This window comes from Embiotoca jacksoni, unplaced genomic scaffold (genome assembly GCF_022577435.1).
Source record: "Embiotoca jacksoni isolate LCO1_2020_lvr unplaced genomic scaffold, fEmbJac1.0.p SCAF_5, whole genome shotgun sequence".
NCBI classification, from domain to species: Eukaryota; Metazoa; Chordata; class Actinopteri; family Embiotocidae; genus Embiotoca; species Embiotoca jacksoni.
This window is the reverse complement of record NW_027185403.1, coordinates 3,091,621-3,110,708: the sequence shown is the minus strand read 5'-3', so window position 1 is coordinate 3,110,708 and position 19,088 is coordinate 3,091,621. Positions and strand designations below refer to the sequence as shown.

At 37.8% G+C, this 19,088-nt stretch overlaps 4 protein-coding genes across 4 annotated transcripts; all 4 read right to left on the bottom strand.

Moving 5' to 3' along the window:
* Nucleotides 1-1,717: 1,717 nt before the first annotated feature.
* LOC138211559 (uncharacterized) lies at nucleotides 1,718-18,083 on the bottom strand. The gene is made up of 6 exons (XM_069171514.1): nucleotides 18,042-18,083; nucleotides 2,775-3,107; nucleotides 2,310-2,666; nucleotides 2,091-2,222; nucleotides 1,937-1,974; nucleotides 1,718-1,849 (listed from the first exon to the last, which is right to left on the bottom strand). Exons 1-6 carry the CDS (start codon nucleotides 18,079-18,081, stop codon nucleotides 1,718-1,720), a joined length of 1,032 nt encoding a protein of 343 aa, XP_069027615.1. The 5' UTR covers nucleotides 18,082-18,083.
* On the bottom strand, nucleotides 6,055-7,466 carry LOC138211126 (uncharacterized). Its single transcript, XM_069170767.1, has 5 exons — nucleotides 7,400-7,466; nucleotides 6,960-7,307; nucleotides 6,612-6,737; nucleotides 6,470-6,516; nucleotides 6,055-6,383 (listed from the first exon to the last, which is right to left on the bottom strand). The coding sequence occupies exons 1-5, from the start codon at nucleotides 7,464-7,466 to the stop codon at nucleotides 6,252-6,254; spliced, it is 720 nt and encodes a 239-aa protein (XP_069026868.1). The 3' UTR covers nucleotides 6,055-6,251.
* Nucleotides 11,053-12,876, bottom strand: LOC138211456 (uncharacterized). The gene is made up of 6 exons (XM_069171367.1): nucleotides 12,811-12,876; nucleotides 12,402-12,719; nucleotides 11,959-12,306; nucleotides 11,611-11,736; nucleotides 11,469-11,515; nucleotides 11,053-11,381 (listed from the first exon to the last, which is right to left on the bottom strand). The coding sequence occupies exons 1-6, from the start codon at nucleotides 12,851-12,853 to the stop codon at nucleotides 11,250-11,252; spliced, it is 1,014 nt and encodes a 337-aa protein (XP_069027468.1). The 5' UTR covers nucleotides 12,854-12,876; the 3' UTR covers nucleotides 11,053-11,249.
* On the bottom strand, nucleotides 16,285-17,724 carry LOC138211497 (uncharacterized). The gene is made up of 5 exons (XM_069171437.1): nucleotides 17,595-17,724; nucleotides 17,131-17,487; nucleotides 16,912-17,043; nucleotides 16,758-16,795; nucleotides 16,285-16,654 (listed from the first exon to the last, which is right to left on the bottom strand). Exons 1-5 carry the CDS (start codon nucleotides 17,629-17,631, stop codon nucleotides 16,520-16,522), a joined length of 699 nt encoding a protein of 232 aa, XP_069027538.1. The 5' UTR covers nucleotides 17,632-17,724; the 3' UTR covers nucleotides 16,285-16,519.
* Nucleotides 18,084-19,088: the final 1,005 nt, after the last annotated feature.

Genomic DNA, 19,088 nt, shown 5'->3' with positions numbered 1-19,088 from the left:
ACAAGGGTGTAACGACATGAGGGGCTTTTCTTCCTGTCTCGCTCTCTCTTTTAATCTCACAAACCTGGACCACTGCTTATCAATTATTACTGATCTTTTAAGCAAAGGCAGGACTTTGACTGTAAAGTTACAACAAATAGGATTGACAACACTGCTTGTTTAGTCCATTCTTTGGTGCAGTGATGCAGTGGAATCAATAAATCAATAAAGTCATGTTAAAATTCAAATTACACTAAACATGATGTATTTCAAAACTGTAGATGCAAATAATTGTAGACTGTATCTTTGAAACACACACAGGAAATATACATCAGATACTATTTGTACTTTAAATAACAAGCAAGTCAAACTAAACCTAAAATTGGCCTGCTGAAGCCTCGTAGCTCCTCTCTCACTTCATATCCGGTTGAAGCTCACAGTCAGGTCTGATCTGAGTAAGCAGCTTCAGTGGTTGGTCAAAGGGTGGAGGAACAGCCCACCACAGCTTTTGTCTTCCACAGTAGCTTTATTTGTTGCTGTCATGACCGAAATGCAGAAGTCCTTTACAAAGTGCAGTTAGACCAGAAAGACTGATGGTCTTTACTGATCTGAATACATAAGTTAAAACAGAGATTAATTACGTTTTTAAAAAAATGCATGTAAAATCTTTCTGGCTCTTAACTTAAATTATATTATCGCAGGGGACTCACAGTCTTTTTTTTCAAAATATTTTTGAGTTCTCCACATCTCTTGACTTTCTGTGTGGTTTTGGTGACATTTCCTCACTTCTACCCTGCAACAGGACCCCAAAACCTGCAGGTGAACACAGATGTGGTAGCTTGTTTTTTTTTACAGAAGTCCTGTTTCCTTCCTCTATCAATTTGAACGTCACAATTCTCAAAAAAATATTTAATCTTTGAAATGTTATACTGTATATGTGATTATCTCTAGGATATTATACAAACAAAACCTACAACTTAAGGCTCAGACAAAACAGAAAAAACAGCTTGCCCTCAAGTTTGTTTACATGTTATTACTTATCTGTACTAAAGTTAGACACTAATATGTCCAATAAATCAGTATGATTTTGTTTAGAGCAACACAAATATGTGAAGCTGACATCAGGACAACTTTTGTTTGTTCGTACGAGGGTGAATCAGAAAGTTCAGAGTGTTCCTGTTGCACGTGAACAAAGCGCAGCACAGTAATGTGCATGGAGCAGAGGGAGGCTATAACTTCCAGGAGTAAGTATTCCAATTGTCTGTCTTCTGGTTCGCATCAGGCTATCGGTTCGTAACAGTCATTGTTAAAATTGAACAAAAAATAACTTATCCTGAAGTGTAAATATATTGAATGTTATATACTTTGCTTGGAGGAATAATCGCCTTAGTAAATTATTTTTTCAATCCCTGTGATGTTAACAAGATTACAAACCTGATAAACACCCGTTTTGCACAATTTAAATGCTGAACTGACTTCTGTGACGTTCGTAAGTGTTTAGAAAGACAAACAGATCACACCAGCAGCAACAGTTTGGCACTAGAAAGTGTTTTTTATTTGTAATTTTTACGTGAAAAAGATGAATTCTGTGTAAATACATTTTAACAAAAGAACACAAATTTGAATTAAGATGATACACATTATAGTATGTACAGTACTGCGACATAAAGGAAGCCCTTTGGTTAGTTTATCAACTTGATTATTGAAAGCAAATGAACACCAAGCATGTGTTAACAGTCTAATCCAACCCCAAAGCCTTGACAGCAGTGTAGATCTTCTCTCTCTGTGCTTTCCCATCCTTTTCTGCATTTCTTTCAGCTTTCATCATGGTAAAGATGACAGCAGAATAAATCCATGTGTCTTCATCTGTCTGACAAAATATATGAAAAAAATATGAGCAATATCAAAACCTTTATTGACTTGATAATATGACGATATTTCCCGATATAAATGTTACCTGCTGATTTTGCTGATAACCGCTGGCTGTTACAGCATCTGTTTGCAGAGCAACAGAGACAATAAACATGAAAGACGCTGTAGGTCAATTGACACGCAACAAACGCCAAATACCAGTGGATAGATTGATGTGATGTGTGGGAAATGTCATTTACCATTGCAGCGATCACCTGTCTTGTTCTTGATGGTGTAAATGAGGAAGACTATAACAATCAGACTTGCAGCCAAAGCAAAAGACAACAGGACAAGAACTGTCTTTGCTTTCTGCAATTCCCACATGCTGAGTGCTGGAAAATAGAGGCACCCAATAATGATAATTATTTCAGTAAGAACAAATGTTGTATTATTGTTAGATAGAAATGTGGTGCAGTTACCTTCAACGTCCACTCTTCTTCCATTTCCAAAAATGATCTCTCCACATGTGGCCACAGCGCAGTAGTAAGTCCCAGCATCAGAGGATGTGACGTTTTTTGAGTAGTTATAGAAACATTTCTGTGCAGAGCGAGCCTCAGGACTCCTTTCACATTCTTCACCACTACCTCCATGAACATAAATCAAACTGGGATGAGAATCATCTGATCCGGCTCTGAACCAGAACACACGGTGATCTCCAGGACACATTTTATTTTCAGAGTCAGAGAGGACTGAACACTGCAGAGTCATTATGGTTCCTGGATGGACTGGATCAGATGGAAGCTCTTGAATGACGGCAGTGATGTCTGGTTCGGGTCCTGGGAAATAAAAAAAACTAATTATAAATATGTTTTGATCAGCTTTTAAGAAAAATAATAGTTGAAAATAATCGAAATACATAGAAACACACATTTGATTAGATTTACCTTTAATTCTCAGAGATGTTCCGTTCACAAATGTCATGTCAAGATCCTTGACTTTTACACAGTAGTACACACCGGTGTCGCTGAGCTCGGCTTCGTTAATATGCAGAATGTACGTTCCAGGTTCTTGTTTTGTTGTAACGTGAGGAGTCTTATTAACACCTTTGTAATCAAAAGTATATGTTCCTCCCAAGAACTCAGGCAAATTTCCAGAAACAAGTTTGATCCAATGCAAGGTTTCTTTGTGCAGAGCATTATGATGACGAGTACACGAAAGAGTCACCTTATCTCCAACACTCACAGTCTTCATTGCAAAGACGAGATCATCTGTGCTTCCTAAAGATTAAAATAAAAGTAGAGTGAGAGGTAGATTGTATGTCATGTGCTAAAACGTTAGTGCAAGAAATGACACGTAAAATACATATTTGAAAACAAGCTCTATATACTTACGCCCCACTCTGAGCATCAGCAGCAAATGAAATATAATCAGCATTTTCCGATTAATCCACTCGTGTCTGCATATACATTAGAACATATCATATGTTGATTTGCCTTAATATGTACTCGCAATAAGTGGGAGGGAACAATTTTAGAATGATCTGATTGGCCACTCGATATGTTGGTGCTTTGCTGTACTACCACAGTGGAAATAATACCAACTATCTTTCTAACCTAAACACATGAAACAACAGCAGCAGTAAGCTTTTGTTTCATGTGTCTATAACTCTCACAGAGAGATCAACTACATGTGAACCCAAACACTCTTGGTCACAACATTGCCAAGAAGATTTAGACTTTTCACGTTAAGCTGTTTGGAACGAACACACGTATTCTCCACTTGAAACAGCATTTTATATTGTGGGGATCATATTTTCAGAGTATATCCATCTACAAAAATATTTCCAGGTGGCTGCGGTCACACCCTCTTCCTCTACTCTCACTTCAAAGCATCACTCTCACATTATGACAGAAACACATTCACCCGGAAGAGATCACAAGTTTCTGACTCAACTGGTCCATGTAACGATGTGAGGGAGAAAACTCTTGTAAACCTGAACAAAGACGTGACAGTGAGGCAGCATGAGAGAATATACAAACAGTGTTGTTTTTTTCTACATGAAAAGAATGCTTTTGGTTACAGTAAAATAATGAAAACCAAAAGTGAATGACTTGCACAAATCCTGAGTGACTCAGCTTCACTACAGTAGTGACAGGAACACCTGACAATATCATGCAGCCAAGTAATACATAAGAGACTCTGGCATAAAAAAACATGTAGGTCTGGTGTAGGTTTCTGGAGCAAGTACAGTATTTGCAAGGTATAAAGCGAAAGCAGCTGAAATAGTTAAAACCTGCAGCAACATTTATCAGACTGGAACATTTTGGTTTGTGGCCTTCAAAGGGCTCAACATACTGTTGACTACAAGCCTCAAAATGTTGGCCTGACAATGAAGTAGTTCGTAAAACACAACACCTTTTTAGCAGATAAGCGCAACGTCACCGGTTTGATCCCAGCCGGGGTCGATTGTTAAATGTGTTTCCTGTCCACAGCTTCACTGCTCACAACATACAGAAGGCGGACCAGGAAAAATAATGACTGTTGCATATTGTTCAAAACAAAATGCACAATTAGGAGTTTATTTTTCACTGTGTCCTTTTTACTCTGTCTTTTCTTTGTTTGCACAGCACTGGTTGCACCTGAGACACAAAACAACTTTTATAAACACTGTTGATGCGTGGAAACTCAAGCTTTAAGGTGGTTGGGCTTTCAAACAAGGGTGTAACGACACGAGGGGCTTTTCTTCCTGTCTCACTCTCTCTTTTCATCTCTCAAACCTGGACCACTGCTTGTCAATGATTACTGATCTTTTAGGCAAAGCCAGGACTTTGACTGTAAAGTTACAACAAATAGGATTGACAGCACTGCTTGTTTAGTCCATTTCATGGTGCAGTGATGCAGTGGAATCAATAAATCAATAAAATGGTGTTAAAATAAAAATTACACTAAAATTGACATATTTCAAGACTGCAGATGCAAATAATTGTAGACTGTATCTTTGAAACACACAGGGAATATACATCAGATACTATTTGTACTTTTAATAACAAGCAAGTCAAACTAAACCTAAAATTAGCCTGCTGAAGCCTCGTAGCTCCTCTCTCACTTCATATCCGGTTGAAGCTCACAGTCAGGTCTGATCTGAGTAAGCAGCTTCAGTGGTTGGTCAAAGGGTGGAGGAACGGCCCACCACAGCTTTTGTCTGCCACAGTAGCTTTATTTGTTGCTGTCATGACCGAAATGCAGAAGTCCTTTACAAAGTGCAGTGAGACCAGAAAGACTGATGGTCTTTACTGATCTGAATACATAAGTTAAAACAGAGATTAATTACGTTTAAAAAAAAATGGATGAAAAATCTTTCTGGCTCTTAACTTAAATTCCATTATCGCAGGGGACTCACAGTCTTTTTAAAACAGTCTCTTTGAGTTCTCCACATCTCTTGACTTTCTGTGTGGTTTTGGTGATATTTTCTCTCACTTCTACCCTACAACAGGCCCCCAAAACCTGCAGGTGAACACAGACGTGGTAGCTTGTTTTTTTACGGACGTCCTGTTTCCTTCCTCTATCAATTTGACCATCACAATTCGCCCCAAAATTATAGAATATTTGAAATGTTATATATCGGATTCTCTGTAGGATATTACACAAACAAAACCTACAACTTAAGGTTTAAACAAAAAAGAAAAAACAGCTTGCCCTCAAGTTTGTTTACATGTTATTACTTATCTGTACAAAAGTTAGACACTAATATGTCCAATAAATCAGTATGATTTTGTTTAGAGCAGCAAAAATATGTGAAGCTGACATCAGGACAACTTTTGTTTGTTCGTACGAGGATGAATCAGAAAGTTCAGAGTGTTCCTGTTGCACGTGAACAAAGCGCAGCACAGTAACGTGCATGGAGCAGAGGGAGGCTATAACTTCCAGGAGTAAGAATTCCAATTGTCTGTGTTCTGGTTCACATCAGGCTATCGGTTCGTAACAGTCATTATTAAAATTGAACAAAAAAAACTTATCCTGAAGTGTAAATATATTGAATGTTATATACTTTGCTTGAAGGAATAATCGCATTATTAAATTATTTTTAAATCCCTGTGATGTTAACAAGATTACAAACCTGATAAACAACCGTTTAGCGCAATTTAAATGTTGAACTGATTTCTGTGACGTTAGTAAGTGTTTAGAAAGACAAACAGATCACACCAGCAGCAACAGTTTGGCACTAGAAAGTATGTTTTATTTGTAATTTTTACGTGAAAAAGATAAATTCTGTGTAAATACATTTAAACAAAAGAACACAAATTTGAATTAAGATGATACACAGTATAGTATGTACAGTACTGCAACATAAAGGAAGCCCTTTAGCTAGTTTATCAACTTGATTATTCAAAGCAAATGAACACCAAGCATGTGTTAACAGTCTAATCCAACCCCAAAGCCTTGATAGCAGTGTAGATCTTCTCTCTCTCTTCTTTCCCATTCTTTACTGCATTTCTTTCAGCTTTCATCACGGTAAAGATGACAGCAGAATAAATCCATGTGTCCTCATCTGTCTGACAAAATATATGAAAAAAAAAATATGAGCAATATCAAAACCTTTATTGACTTGATGAGATAAAAAACAATAAAAGTGCTTTACCTGTTGATGTTTCTGTCCAACCTGTTTTTTCTGCAAGCCAACAGCAGCTGGATAACAAAAAAAATTACAGTACAGAACAATAAATGAAGGTTCCATCATTTAAATTTCATTGTCTATCGAAAATATGAATTACTTCTTTCACCTTTGCAAGAATCACTCTTGTTTGTCTTGATGGCATGAATGAGGACAGCAATAACAATCAGACTTATAGCCAAGACAGCACAGAGCAGAAAAATAACTGCACTGCCCTCCTGTGAAAACATGCATCCTACAACAGAATGAAAAGGAAGAAACAATGAAAGTCATAGACAGTGGTTAGATGATTGGAAAAGTAAAATTACTACAAGTGAATTTTGCATGAAAAATCAGACACTTGAAAATTCTAATGTTTTCATAAACAATAAATTGAGTGCTTCTTAAAAGCCGTATTGTTCAAGATGGTATCAACATAATTTGAGTATCTCTTATATTACTGAACTCAAAATATTACCAAGGTGCAGCTTAGATATGTTTCCAAATAATATCCTTCCGCATGTGGCCACAGCACAGTAGTAAGTCCCAGCATCAGAGGAGCTGATGTTCTTAGAGAAGCGATAAACGCAGCTCTTCTGAGCGTCAGATTTCTCGTCACATTCATTATTTCTATTTCCGTCAGTGTAGATGGTGTCTGGATGAGACTTGTCTGATCCGACTCTGAACCAGAACACACTGTGATGTCCTGGACACTTCATGTGCTCAGGGTCAGAGAGGATTGAACACTGGAGAGTTGCTGAGTCTCGGCCTGGACCTGATGCTGTCGGCCACTGAGTGACGGTGTAGTTTGATGTCTGACTGTTTCCTGTGTAATAAAAATTGCAGGAACACAGTTGGCGTTTTTTTCAAATGTGCATAGAAACACAAGTCTGTAAAAAAAATAAATCACATTATTACCTTTTACAAACAAATATGTCCCATTCCATTGAGGTTTAATGAACTCTGCGCTTGTACAGTGATACATCCCCTCATCCTCCTGGACTGTCCTCAGAATGGTCAGGTTGCTAAAACCGTCATAAAGATGTACTTGGAATCTTGATTGAGGAAACTCTGGTCCAAACTCACTGTTAGATGTCAAGAGTTTCACAATTAACTTAAGATTATCCCCGGCGCTCTGCTTGTACCATTGGACTAGTACTTTTCTGTTTTTGGGTAAAGAACATGTCAAGGTCACTGGTTCTCCGATCTGAACTGCCGTTACTGGAACCAGCGTATCTGAATTAAAAGAAAACAGAAAAACATAAAATAAAGGAGTGTGAAATATCTCAAATGCAAAAAATGTTTGGCCGGAAAAAAAGCAGCACTTACATGCTCGATGAAGAAAAAGCAATGCAATCCATAACACGAGCATCATGACATTGATGTCTTCATGGGAATGTAGTTGGTATCTCAGTAAGTAAAGGAGGTGAGACGGTTGTGTTAAGTCAGACTTTAAAAAGCATCTGATTGGTTGTGACAGAATAAGCACACTTCCTACCACATATTGTGTGATAATGGGCTTTGAGAAGCACATCACCTCTGTTTCCCTTTGTTTCAATGATTCAGATTTTTCACTTTTTACTGTTTTGAGACAGATTTGTCTATCTCTGGGTGGTTGGTTGTCTTTGTCCTTGGAGATACAAGCAAGCAACGCAGCAGCAAGCCAAGCAATATTTTAAAGGAGAGATTAAAAGGTTAGTGCAAGAAATGACACGTAAAATATATATTTGAAAACAAGCTCTATATACTTACATCCCACTCTGAGCATCAGCAGTAAGTAAAATATGATCGTCATTTTCTGATTAATCCACTCGTGTCTGCATCTACATTAGAACATATACGTTGATTTGCCTTAATATGTACTCGCAATAAGTGGGAGGGAACAATTTTAGAACGATCTGATTGGCCACTCGATATGTTGGTGCTTCGCTGTACTACCACAGTGGAAATAATACCAACTATCTTTCCAACCTAAACACATGAAACAACAGCAGCAGTAAGCTTTTGTTTCATGTGTCTATAACTCTCACAGAGAGATCAACTACATGTGAACCCAAACAGTCTTGGTCACAACATTGCCAAGAACATTTAGACTTTTCAGGTTTAGCTGTTTGGGACGAACACACGTATACTCCACCTGAAACAGCATTTTATATTGTGGGGATCATATATTCAGAGAATATCCATCGACAAAAATATTTCTAGGTGGCTGCAGACACACCCTCTTCCTCTACTCCCCCTTCAAAGCATCACTCTCACATTATCACTTAAACACATTCACCTGGAAGAGATCACAAGTTTCTGACTCAACTGGTCCATGTAACGATGTGAGGGAGAAAACTCTTTTAAACCTGAACAAAGACGTGACAGTGAGGCAGCATGAGAGAATACACAAACAGTGTTGTTTTTTTCTACTTGAAAAGAATGCTTTTGGTTGCAGTAAAATAATCAAAACCAAATGTGACTGACTTGGACAAATCCTGAGTGACTCAGCTTCACTACAGTAGTGACAGGAACACCTGACAATATCATGCAGTCAAAGAGACTCTGGCATAAAAAACATATAGGTCTGGTGTAGATTTATGGAGCAACGACAGTATTTGAAAGGCGTAAAGAGAAAGCAGCTGAAAGAGTTAAAACCTGCAGCCACATTTATCACACTAGAACATTTTGGTTTGTGGCCTTCAATGGGCTCAACATACTGTTGACTACAAGCCTCAACATGTTGGCATGACAATGAAGTAGTTCGTAAAACACAACACCTTTTTAGCAGATAAGTGCAACGTCACCGGTTTGATCCCAGCCGGGGTCGATTGTTAAATGTGTTTCCTGTCCACAGCTTCACTGCTCACAACATACAGAAGGCGGACCAGGAAAAATAATGACTGTTGCATATTGTTCAAAACAAAATGCACAATTAGGAGTTTATTTTTCACTGTGTCCTTTTTACTCTGTCTTTTCTTTGTTTGCACAGCACTGGTTGCACCTGAGACACAAAACAACTTTTATAAACACTGTTGATGCGTGGAAACTCAAGCTTTAAGGTGGTTGGGCTTTCAAACAAGGGTGTAACGACACGAGGGGCTTTTCTTCCTGTCTCACTCTCTCTTTTCATCTCTCAAACCTGGACCACTGCTTGTCAATGATTACTGATCTTTTAGGCAAAGCCAGGACTTTGACTGTAAAGTTACAACAAATAGGATTGACAGCACTGCTTGTTTAGTCCATTTCATGGTGCAGTGATGCAGTGGAATCAATAAATCAATAAAATGGTGTTAAAATAAAAATTACACTAAAATTGACATATTTCAAGACTGCAGATGCAAATAATTGTAGACTGTATCTTTGAAACACACAGGGAATATACATCAGATACTATTTGTACTTTTAATAACAAGCAAGTCAAACTAAACCTAAAATTAGCCTGCTGAAGCCTCGTAGCTCCTCTCTCACTTCATATCCGGTTGAAGCTCACAGTCAGGTCTGATCTGAGTAAGCAGCTTCAGTGGTTGGTCAAAGGGTGGAGGAACGGCCCACCACAGCTTTTGTCTGCCACAGTAGCTTTATTTGTTGCTGTCATGACCGAAATGCAGAAGTCCTTTACAAAGTGCAGTGAGACCAGAAAGACTGATGGTCTTTACTGATCTGAATACATAAGTTAAAACAGAGATTAATTACGTTTAAAAAAAAATGGATGAAAAATCTTTCTGGCTCTTAACTTAAATTCCATTATCGCAGGGGACTCACAGTCTTTTTAAAACAGTCTCTTTGAGTTCTCCACATCTCTTGACTTTCTGTGTGGTTTTGGTGATATTTCCTCTCACTTCTACCCTACAACAGGCCCCCAAAACCTGCAGGTGAACACAGACGTGGTAGCTTGTTTTTTTACGGACGTCCTGTTTCCTTCCTCTATCAATTTGACCATCACAATTCGCCCCAAAATTATAGAATATTTGAAATGTTATATATCGGATTCTCTGTAGGATATTACACAAACAAAACCTACAACTTAAGGTTTAAACAAAAAAGAAAAAACAGCTTGCCCTCAAGTTTGTTTACATGTTATTACTTATCTGTACAAAAGTTAGACACTAATATGTCCAATAAATCAGTATGATTTTGTTTAGAGCAGCAAAAATATGTGAAGCTGACATCAGGACAACTTTTGTTTGTTCGTACGAGGATGAATCAGAAAGTTCAGAGTGTTCCTGTTGCACGTGAACAAAGCGCAGCACAGTAACGTGCATGGAGCAGAGGGAGGCTATAACTTCCAGGAGTAAGAATTCCAATTGTCTGTGTTCTGGTTCACATCAGGCTATCGGTTCGTAACAGTCATTATTAAAATTGAACAAAAAAAACTTATCCTGAAGTGTAAATATATTGAATGTTATATACTTTGCTTGAAGGAATAATCGCATTATTAAATTATTTTTAAATCCCTGTGATGTTAACAAGATTACAAACCTGATAAACAACCGTTTAGCGCAATTTAAATGTTGAACTGATTTCTGTGACGTTAGTAAGTGTTTAGAAAGACAAACAGATCACACCAGCAGCAACAGTTTGGCACTAGAAAGTATGTTTTATTTGTAATTTTTACGTGAAAAAGATAAATTCTGTGTAAATACATTTAAACAAAAGAACACAAATTTGAATTAAGATGATACACAGTATAGTATGTACAGTACTGCAACATAAAGGAAGCCCTTTAGCTAGTTTATCAACTTGATTATTCAAAGCAAATGAACACCAAGCATGTGTTAACAGTCTAATCCAACCCCAAAGCCTTGATAGCAGTGTAGATCTTCTCTCTCTCTTCTTTCCCATTCTTTACTGCATTTCTTTCAGCTTTCATCACGGTAAAGATGACAGCAGAATAAATCCATGTGTCCTCATCTGTCTGACAAAATATATGAAAAAAAAAAATATGAGCAATATCAAAACCTTTATTGACTTGATGAGATAAAAAACAATAAAAGTGCTTTACCTGTTGATGTTTCTGTCCAACCTGTTTTTTCTGCAAGCCAACAGCAGCTGGATAACAAAAAAAATTACAGTACAGAACAATAAATGAAGGTTCCATCATTTAAATTTCATTGTCTATCGAAAATATGAATTACTTCTTTCACCTTTGCAAGAATCACTCTTGTTTGTCTTGATGGCATGAATGAGGACAGCAATAACAATCAGACTTATAGCCAAGACAGCACAGAGCAGAAAAATAACTGCACTGCCCTCCTGTGAAAACATGCATCCTACAACAGAATGAAAAGGAAGAAACAATGAAAGTCATAGACAGTGGTTAGATGATTGGAAAAGTAAAATTACTACAAGTGAATTTTGCATGAAAAATCAGACACTTGAAAATTCTAATGTTTTCATAAACAATAAATTGAGTGCTTCTTAAAAGCCGTATTGTTCAAGATGGTATCAACATAATTTGAGTATCTCTTATATTACTGAACTCAAAATATTACCAAGGTGCAGCTTAGATATGTTTCCAAATAATATCCTTCCGCATGTGGCCACAGCACAGTAGTAAGTCCCAGCATCAGAGGAGCTGATGTTCTTAGAGAAGCGATAAACGCAGCTCTTCTGAGCGTCAGATTTCTCGTCACATTCATTATTTCTATTTCCGTCAGTGTAGATGGTGTCTGGATGAGACTTGTCTGATCCGACTCTGAACCAGAACACACTGTGATGTCCTGGACACTTCATGTGCTCAGGGTCAGAGAGGATTGAACACTGGAGAGTTGCTGAGTCTCGGCCTGGACCTGATGCTGTCGGCCACTGAGTGACGGTGTAGTTTGATGTCTGACTGTTTCCTGTGTAATAAAAATTGCAGGAACACAGTTGGCGTTTTTTTCAAATGTGCATAGAAACACAAGTCTGTAAAAAAAAAAAAAAATCACATTATTACCTTTTACTAACAAATATGTCCCATTCCATTGAGGTTTAATGAACTCTGCGCTTGTACAGTGATACATCCCCTCATCCTCCTGGACTGTCCTCAGAATGGTCAAGTTGCTAAAACCGTCATGAAGATGTGCTTGGAATCTTGATTGAGGAAACTCTGGTCCAAACTCACTGGTAGATGTCAAGAGTGTCACAATTAATTTAAGATTATCCCCGGCGCTCTGCTTGTACCATTGGAATCGTACGGATCTGGATTTGATTAAAGAACATGTCAAGGTCACTGGTTCTCCGAGCTGAACTGTTGTTATTGGAACCAGCGTATCTGAATTAAATGAAAACAAAGACATTAAATAAAGGAGTGTGTAAAATCTCTAATGCACAGAATTTTTGGCCAGAAAAAAAGCAGCACTTACATGCTCGATGAAAAAAAAGCAATGGAATCCATAACACGATCATCTTGACATTGATGTCTTCATGGGGATGTAGTTGGTATCTCAGTGAGTAAAGGAGGTGAGACGGTTGTGATAAGTCAGACTTTAAAAAGCATCTGATTGGTTGTGACAGAATAAGCACACTTCCTGCACATATTGTGTGATTCTGGGCTTTGAGAGGCATATCACCTCTGTTTCCTTTTGTTGCAATGATAAAGATTTTTGAGTTTTGACTCTTTTGAGAAAGGTTTGTCTATCTCTGGGTGGTTGGTTGTCTTTGTCCTTGGAGCTACAAGCAAGCAATAAGTGGCACAGTCACTAGTTCTGCTTGTGGTATAAGAATTATCTGAAAAGTATCACGTTCAGTATTTTAAAGGAGAGATAAACAGAAAAAATATTTGGAAATTAATTCTGACACTGCGGCAAATATAAACCTCAGGTTTGACTGAGAATACTTGGAGTGGAATCTATTTGTCCTTAAAAGGTGGGACTTACTGCTGTGCTGTGGTCACATGGGAGGACCTGTTATTTGGAAATTGAGGTAAACAGCAAATCAGCAGAATTGTGTTTTTAAAAATAGAAGTCATAAATTGGTGACGCCATGCCATCACAAATGATTAGTATTCATCATTTTCAGAATCAATTATAGATTGGGCAGGGACAAAGTTTATATGCATAAACGAAGAAATGAAGGTACCGTCTTTTTCGGACTATAAGGCGCACTGTGAATTAACGTGTCCATGTTCACACATAAACCGCACCGGATTATAAGGCGCATTAAGCAAAACAACACAGTCCGGTAAATCAAACTTTATTCAACTCAGTTGTAACAACAATTACCGGTACAGAAAAATACACTCACTCAGCGTAGCCAATTGCTTGGAGTTTGAAACCCGCTTCGTAAGCATGCCTCTTAACAGGTGCCATTTTTGGAGTCCTTTTACGTACACACAAATGTCCTGTAATATAATGTTGAAGCACAGTAAGTATTATGTTTAAAAAGTGGAGGGGGTAAGCGTACTAAATACTGTTCTCTGATTGGTTTGTTGCAGCTAACGGACACTCCGGGCGCGGGCTGCCTTACATGAATGCACTTTTAGTTCAGACATTACATTCCTGTTACAGGCCGATCAAGTAGTGACACAGCGTACCATAATGGTCCGAATATCCATTGAGCGGAGCGGCTTCGTTGCTTACCAAAGTCGTACTTACACATTTCGACAGATTTTTGAGCGCATTGTACCACATAAAATCGATCAATAAGCACAACAAGTAACCATACCTAAGGCGCGCTGGATTATAAGGCGCACTGTCAATTTTTGAGAAAATTTAAGGATTTTAAGTGCGCCTTATAGTCCGAAAAATACGGTATGTAAATTCACCATGTTTTGAGAAACCTAAAGAAATTTGAGCTTTTTTAGGAGTACTTACCTTCAACGATTAGAGATGTTCCTTTCACAAATATAAAACTTTGTTGGAGTGCCTTTACACAGCAGTAAACTGCCATATCACTTAGTTTTGCTTTTGAAATATACAGCAGAAATGATCCATTCTCTATATCAGTGCTAATGCGATGATGAACACTCCTGAAGCTGTATGATCGTCCTAAGACTTCAGGAAAGTTTCCAGAAACAGGCCTGATCCAAAATAAGCTTCCCCAAACAGTGTTGGCGCATGACAACTTCACATCATCTCCAACACGAACAGTCTTTGTGTCAAAGAGACGATCATCTGCGCAAACTGAAAAAACACCAAACAGATCAATGATGAACAACAGACACAGAATCATAAACGCTGTCTTCCTCAGAAAACAACAACAATACTTTAAATACGTATCTGGAGTAAATCTGACCTTTCTACATGTACTTACAGCCAACTTGGAGCATCAGCAGGGAATAAAATAGGATCAGCATTTTCTCATAAATCCACTTGAGACTGCTGTAATTGAAACCGTAATAAAGATGATTCACCTAAATGTAATCATATCAAGTGGGAGGAAGCAATTTCAGAGCAATCTGATTGGCTCCTTGTTACGAGAGACGAGCGAGTACACCAGTGAGTTCACCATTATCTGTGTTTGTTAAACCAACTAAATCATCTGTATCCTTAGCCGTACCTGTAGAGGGCGGGGCTTAATCCGAAAGTGATCGGTGATGAAATCGATATGGGTGCATCAGAAATTGCTGAATTTATTATTTATTAGAACATTATTTATAGAACGGCACCAGAATTGAGCTTCATAGCAATGTTTTTCATCACAAGATTAAAATAACTATTTACCTAGCATTTTTTTTTTTTTTTTTTTTAGAAAACTACAGAACAGACTCCAAATTGATTTTTTTTTTTTTTTTTTTTTTAATCACAAGAGTAACAACTATAAACAAACAGATTCAAAGTCATCAATGACACGTCAATGATGTGTGGAAACTTTAACATTGCTGTGGTTGGGCTTTCAAGCAAAGGTGCGGCTGCAGAGAGGCTTTGCTTCCTGTCTCATTCTAATCTAACAAAGCTGGTCTTGCACAGCTGCATCACTTGGTGCATTGATGGACTTGCAATCTGTACAAATCCATTGTAAAAACAACCACTGACATAATCAGAATAAGATTAAAACAAAAAAAGACCAAGTATGAGTATTGTTTATTATTTGATAACATATGCATTGGTTTGTTGAAGCTCATAGTCAGGTCTGATCAGAGTAGACAACTTCTGTAGTTGGTCAAAAGGTGTAGAAATGGCCCCCCAAAGCTTTCGTTTGGGGAGAACAAAATCCCATCAACAAGAAGCAACCTCAAACATAACTAGACTCGTGGGTGGGCAGCCATCTGCCTCAACCCCTTTTGTGTTACGCTTCCTGTGTACTCTCACCCAGTCAGCTCTGCTTCTTGCTGCTCTGAACCTGCAAAGGGACGGCTGACAGGGGCTACGTTGGGCCGGCCCACAGTGGTTAGTGCAATATTACTCTTTCTGTTGTCTTATTCACAAACAAAAACCATAACCTCCTTGGTGGTGGTAAACATTAACAAGAGTAGGTCAAAACCTAATACACAGCGATGGTTAGACATAGCGTGGGGGCTTTTCATTTGAAATAAGGGCTTATTAATTGAAATGGATGCAGGAAGTCGTGGCATTTGTCCCAACAACGATGTAACAATCACTCAGTCACTCAGTAAGTCAATGACACGTGTGTGTATTGGGTTGGACCTGCTGTTGAGGTTCAGTCAAAAAATAATGTTGTTGGAGTCTTTTGGAATTTTGTTGCTGTTGCTCCTGTAATAATGATAAACAAATTAACCGTGAAACAACAAAGTAAAGACATGGAAAATGATGCAACTCAGAATGAAGTAAACATGTTTTGTGTTTTATATAAAGTTTATTTATATTCTTGTCTTTTAAGGAAAGAAGCAAAAGATGTACACAAACATTGATTTCATTTAGTAAAATGGTTTTAAATTATATAAATTTGTGTAGGATGTCACAAACATGTCGATATTTTTGCACCGTAATGATTTAAATCCCTTTGCCAAAGAAACACTTTCAGAAAGCCAGAAAACAACTGCAAACAGTAAAATATTCAAATGATGCATAAAATACCTTCATGTTTATCAAAGAGGAATTGCTATTTTACCATTATTTCCCACACTGTGTCAAAATGTCAAAAAAACAATTAACAAATTCTGTGTGTGAATTTTTAATCAACCCTAAAACCACTGACTTCAGAGTAGACGGTGTCTTTCTCTGCTGCATTCATATTTCTTCTCTCTGCTTTGCCAGCCTTCCTCCTGGTGAAGGTTGGTGCAGAATAAGTCAATGAGTCCTCACTTCTCTGAGGAAAAACGTTAAATTATGAAAGAAAATTATGAGCGGGCAGATATTATTTACCTATTTGGAGAGAAAAATATGACGATATTTCCTGATATAAATGTTACCTGCTGATTTTGCTGATAACCGTTGGCTGTTACAGCATCTGTTTGCAGAGCAACAGAGACAATAAAAATGAAAGATGCTGTAGGTCAACTGACACGCAACAAACGGCAAATACTAGTGGATAGATTGATATGATGTGTGGGAAATGTCATTTACCGTTGCAGCGATCACACGTCTTGTTCTTGATGGTGTAAATGAGGAAGACTATAACAATCAGACTTGCAGCCAAAGCACCAGACAACAGAATGAGAACCATGTTTGCTTTCTTCAATTCCCACATGCTGAGTGCTGGAAAATAGAGGCACCCAATAATGATAATTATTTCAGTAAGAACAAATGTTGTATTATTGTTAGATAGAAATGTGGTGCAGCTACCTTCAACGTCCACTCTTCTTCCATTTCCAAAAATGATCTCTCCACATGTGGCCACACCGCAGTAGTAAGTCCCAGCATCAGAGGATGTGACGTTTTTGTAGAAGTTATAGAAACATTTCTGTGCAGAGCGAGCCTCAGGACTCCTTTCACATTCTTCACCACTACCTCCATGAACATAAATCAAACTGGGATGAGAATCATCTGATCCGGCTCTGAACCAGAACACACGGTGATCTCCAGGACACGTTTTCTTTTCAGAGTCAGAGAGGACTGAACACTGCAGAGTCATTATGGTTCCTGGATGGACTGGATCAGATGGAAGCTCTTGAATGACGGCAGTGATGTCTGGTTCGGGTCCTGGGAAATACAAAAACTAATTATAAACATGTTTTGATCAGCTTTTAAGAAAAATAATAGTTGAAAATAATCGATATACATAGAAACACAAATTTAATTAGATTTACCTTTAATTCTCAGAGATGTTCCGTTCACAAATGTCATGTCAAGATCCTTGACTTTTACACAGTAGTACACACCGGTGTCACTGAGCTCAGCTTTGTTAATATGCAGAATGTACGTTCCAGGTTCTTGTTTTGTTGTAACGTGAGGAGTCTTATTACCACCTTTGTAATCAAAAGTATATGTTCCTCCCAAGAACTCAGGCAAATTTCCAGAAACATGTTTGATCCAATACAAGGTTTCTTGGTGTAGAGCATTATGATGACGAGTACACGAAAGAGTCACATTATCTCCAACATTCACAGTCTTCATTGTAAAGACGAGATAATCTGTGCTTCCTGAAGATAAAAATAAAACAAGAGTGAGAGGTAGATTGTATGTCTGGTGCTAAAACGTTAGTGCAAGAAATGACATGGAAAATATATATTTGAAAAAAAGCTCTATATACTTACGCCCTACTCTGAGCATCAGCAGTAAATGAAATATGATCATCATTTTCCAATTAATCCACTGGTGTCTGCATCTACATTAGAACATTTCATACGTTGATTTGCCTTAATATGTACTGCAATAAGTGGGAGGGAACAATTTTGGAACGATCTGATTGGCCACTTGATACATTGGTGCTTCGCTGTACTACCACAGTGGAAATAATATCAAGTATCTTTCTAACCTAAACACATGAAACAACAGCAGCAGTAAGCTTTTGTTTCATGTGTCTATAACTCTCAGAGAGAGATCAACTACATGTGAACCCAAACACTCTTGGCCACAACATTGCCAAGAAGATTTAGACTTTTCAGGTTAAGCTGTTTGGAACGAACACACGTATCCTCCACTTGAAACAGCATTTTATATTGTGGGGATCATATATTCAGAGAATATCCATCTACAAAAATATTTATAGCAGCATAGTTCAACATATTCTGATTTTGAAACGCTTTTCGTCAGAATATCTTTCTTTGGAGCTTGAATTGAGTCAAGCTCCAGACTGGATCCTACATTTATGATAATGCAACTCAAAAGTATTCATTCATTCTTTCGAGCTTCCTTGAGTAGTACATAACTGCATCTTTTAAGATTGACCTGAATATACTGTAAATATTGAAACCTGAAGTGAAAGTTCATGAAGCTTTGTGTCTATAGTGCTGTTCTTAAAGCCCAGGGATGGGTTTAGGTTGGGCTTGATTTCCTCCGTATAACCCATGCCATTACATTTTGTCTGTATTTCTGAATGGGACACAAACTACAAAAGAGAAGCAGCTATTTGCTCTTTCTTGACATCAGTGTCACCATTCAGTGAAAGTGAAATGATTCAACAAATAGAGAATAACATTCACATTGAATGTATTTCCACACCGGTTAAGATGTCCTTTTAAAAGGGCCCTGGCATTACCAGACTACAAATTTAAATGCACCACATCTAACATGTTCACATATGTACCTACACCTAATAGTAAATCCTACAACACTGTTTGTAGCACTTAGTTAAAAAGGAA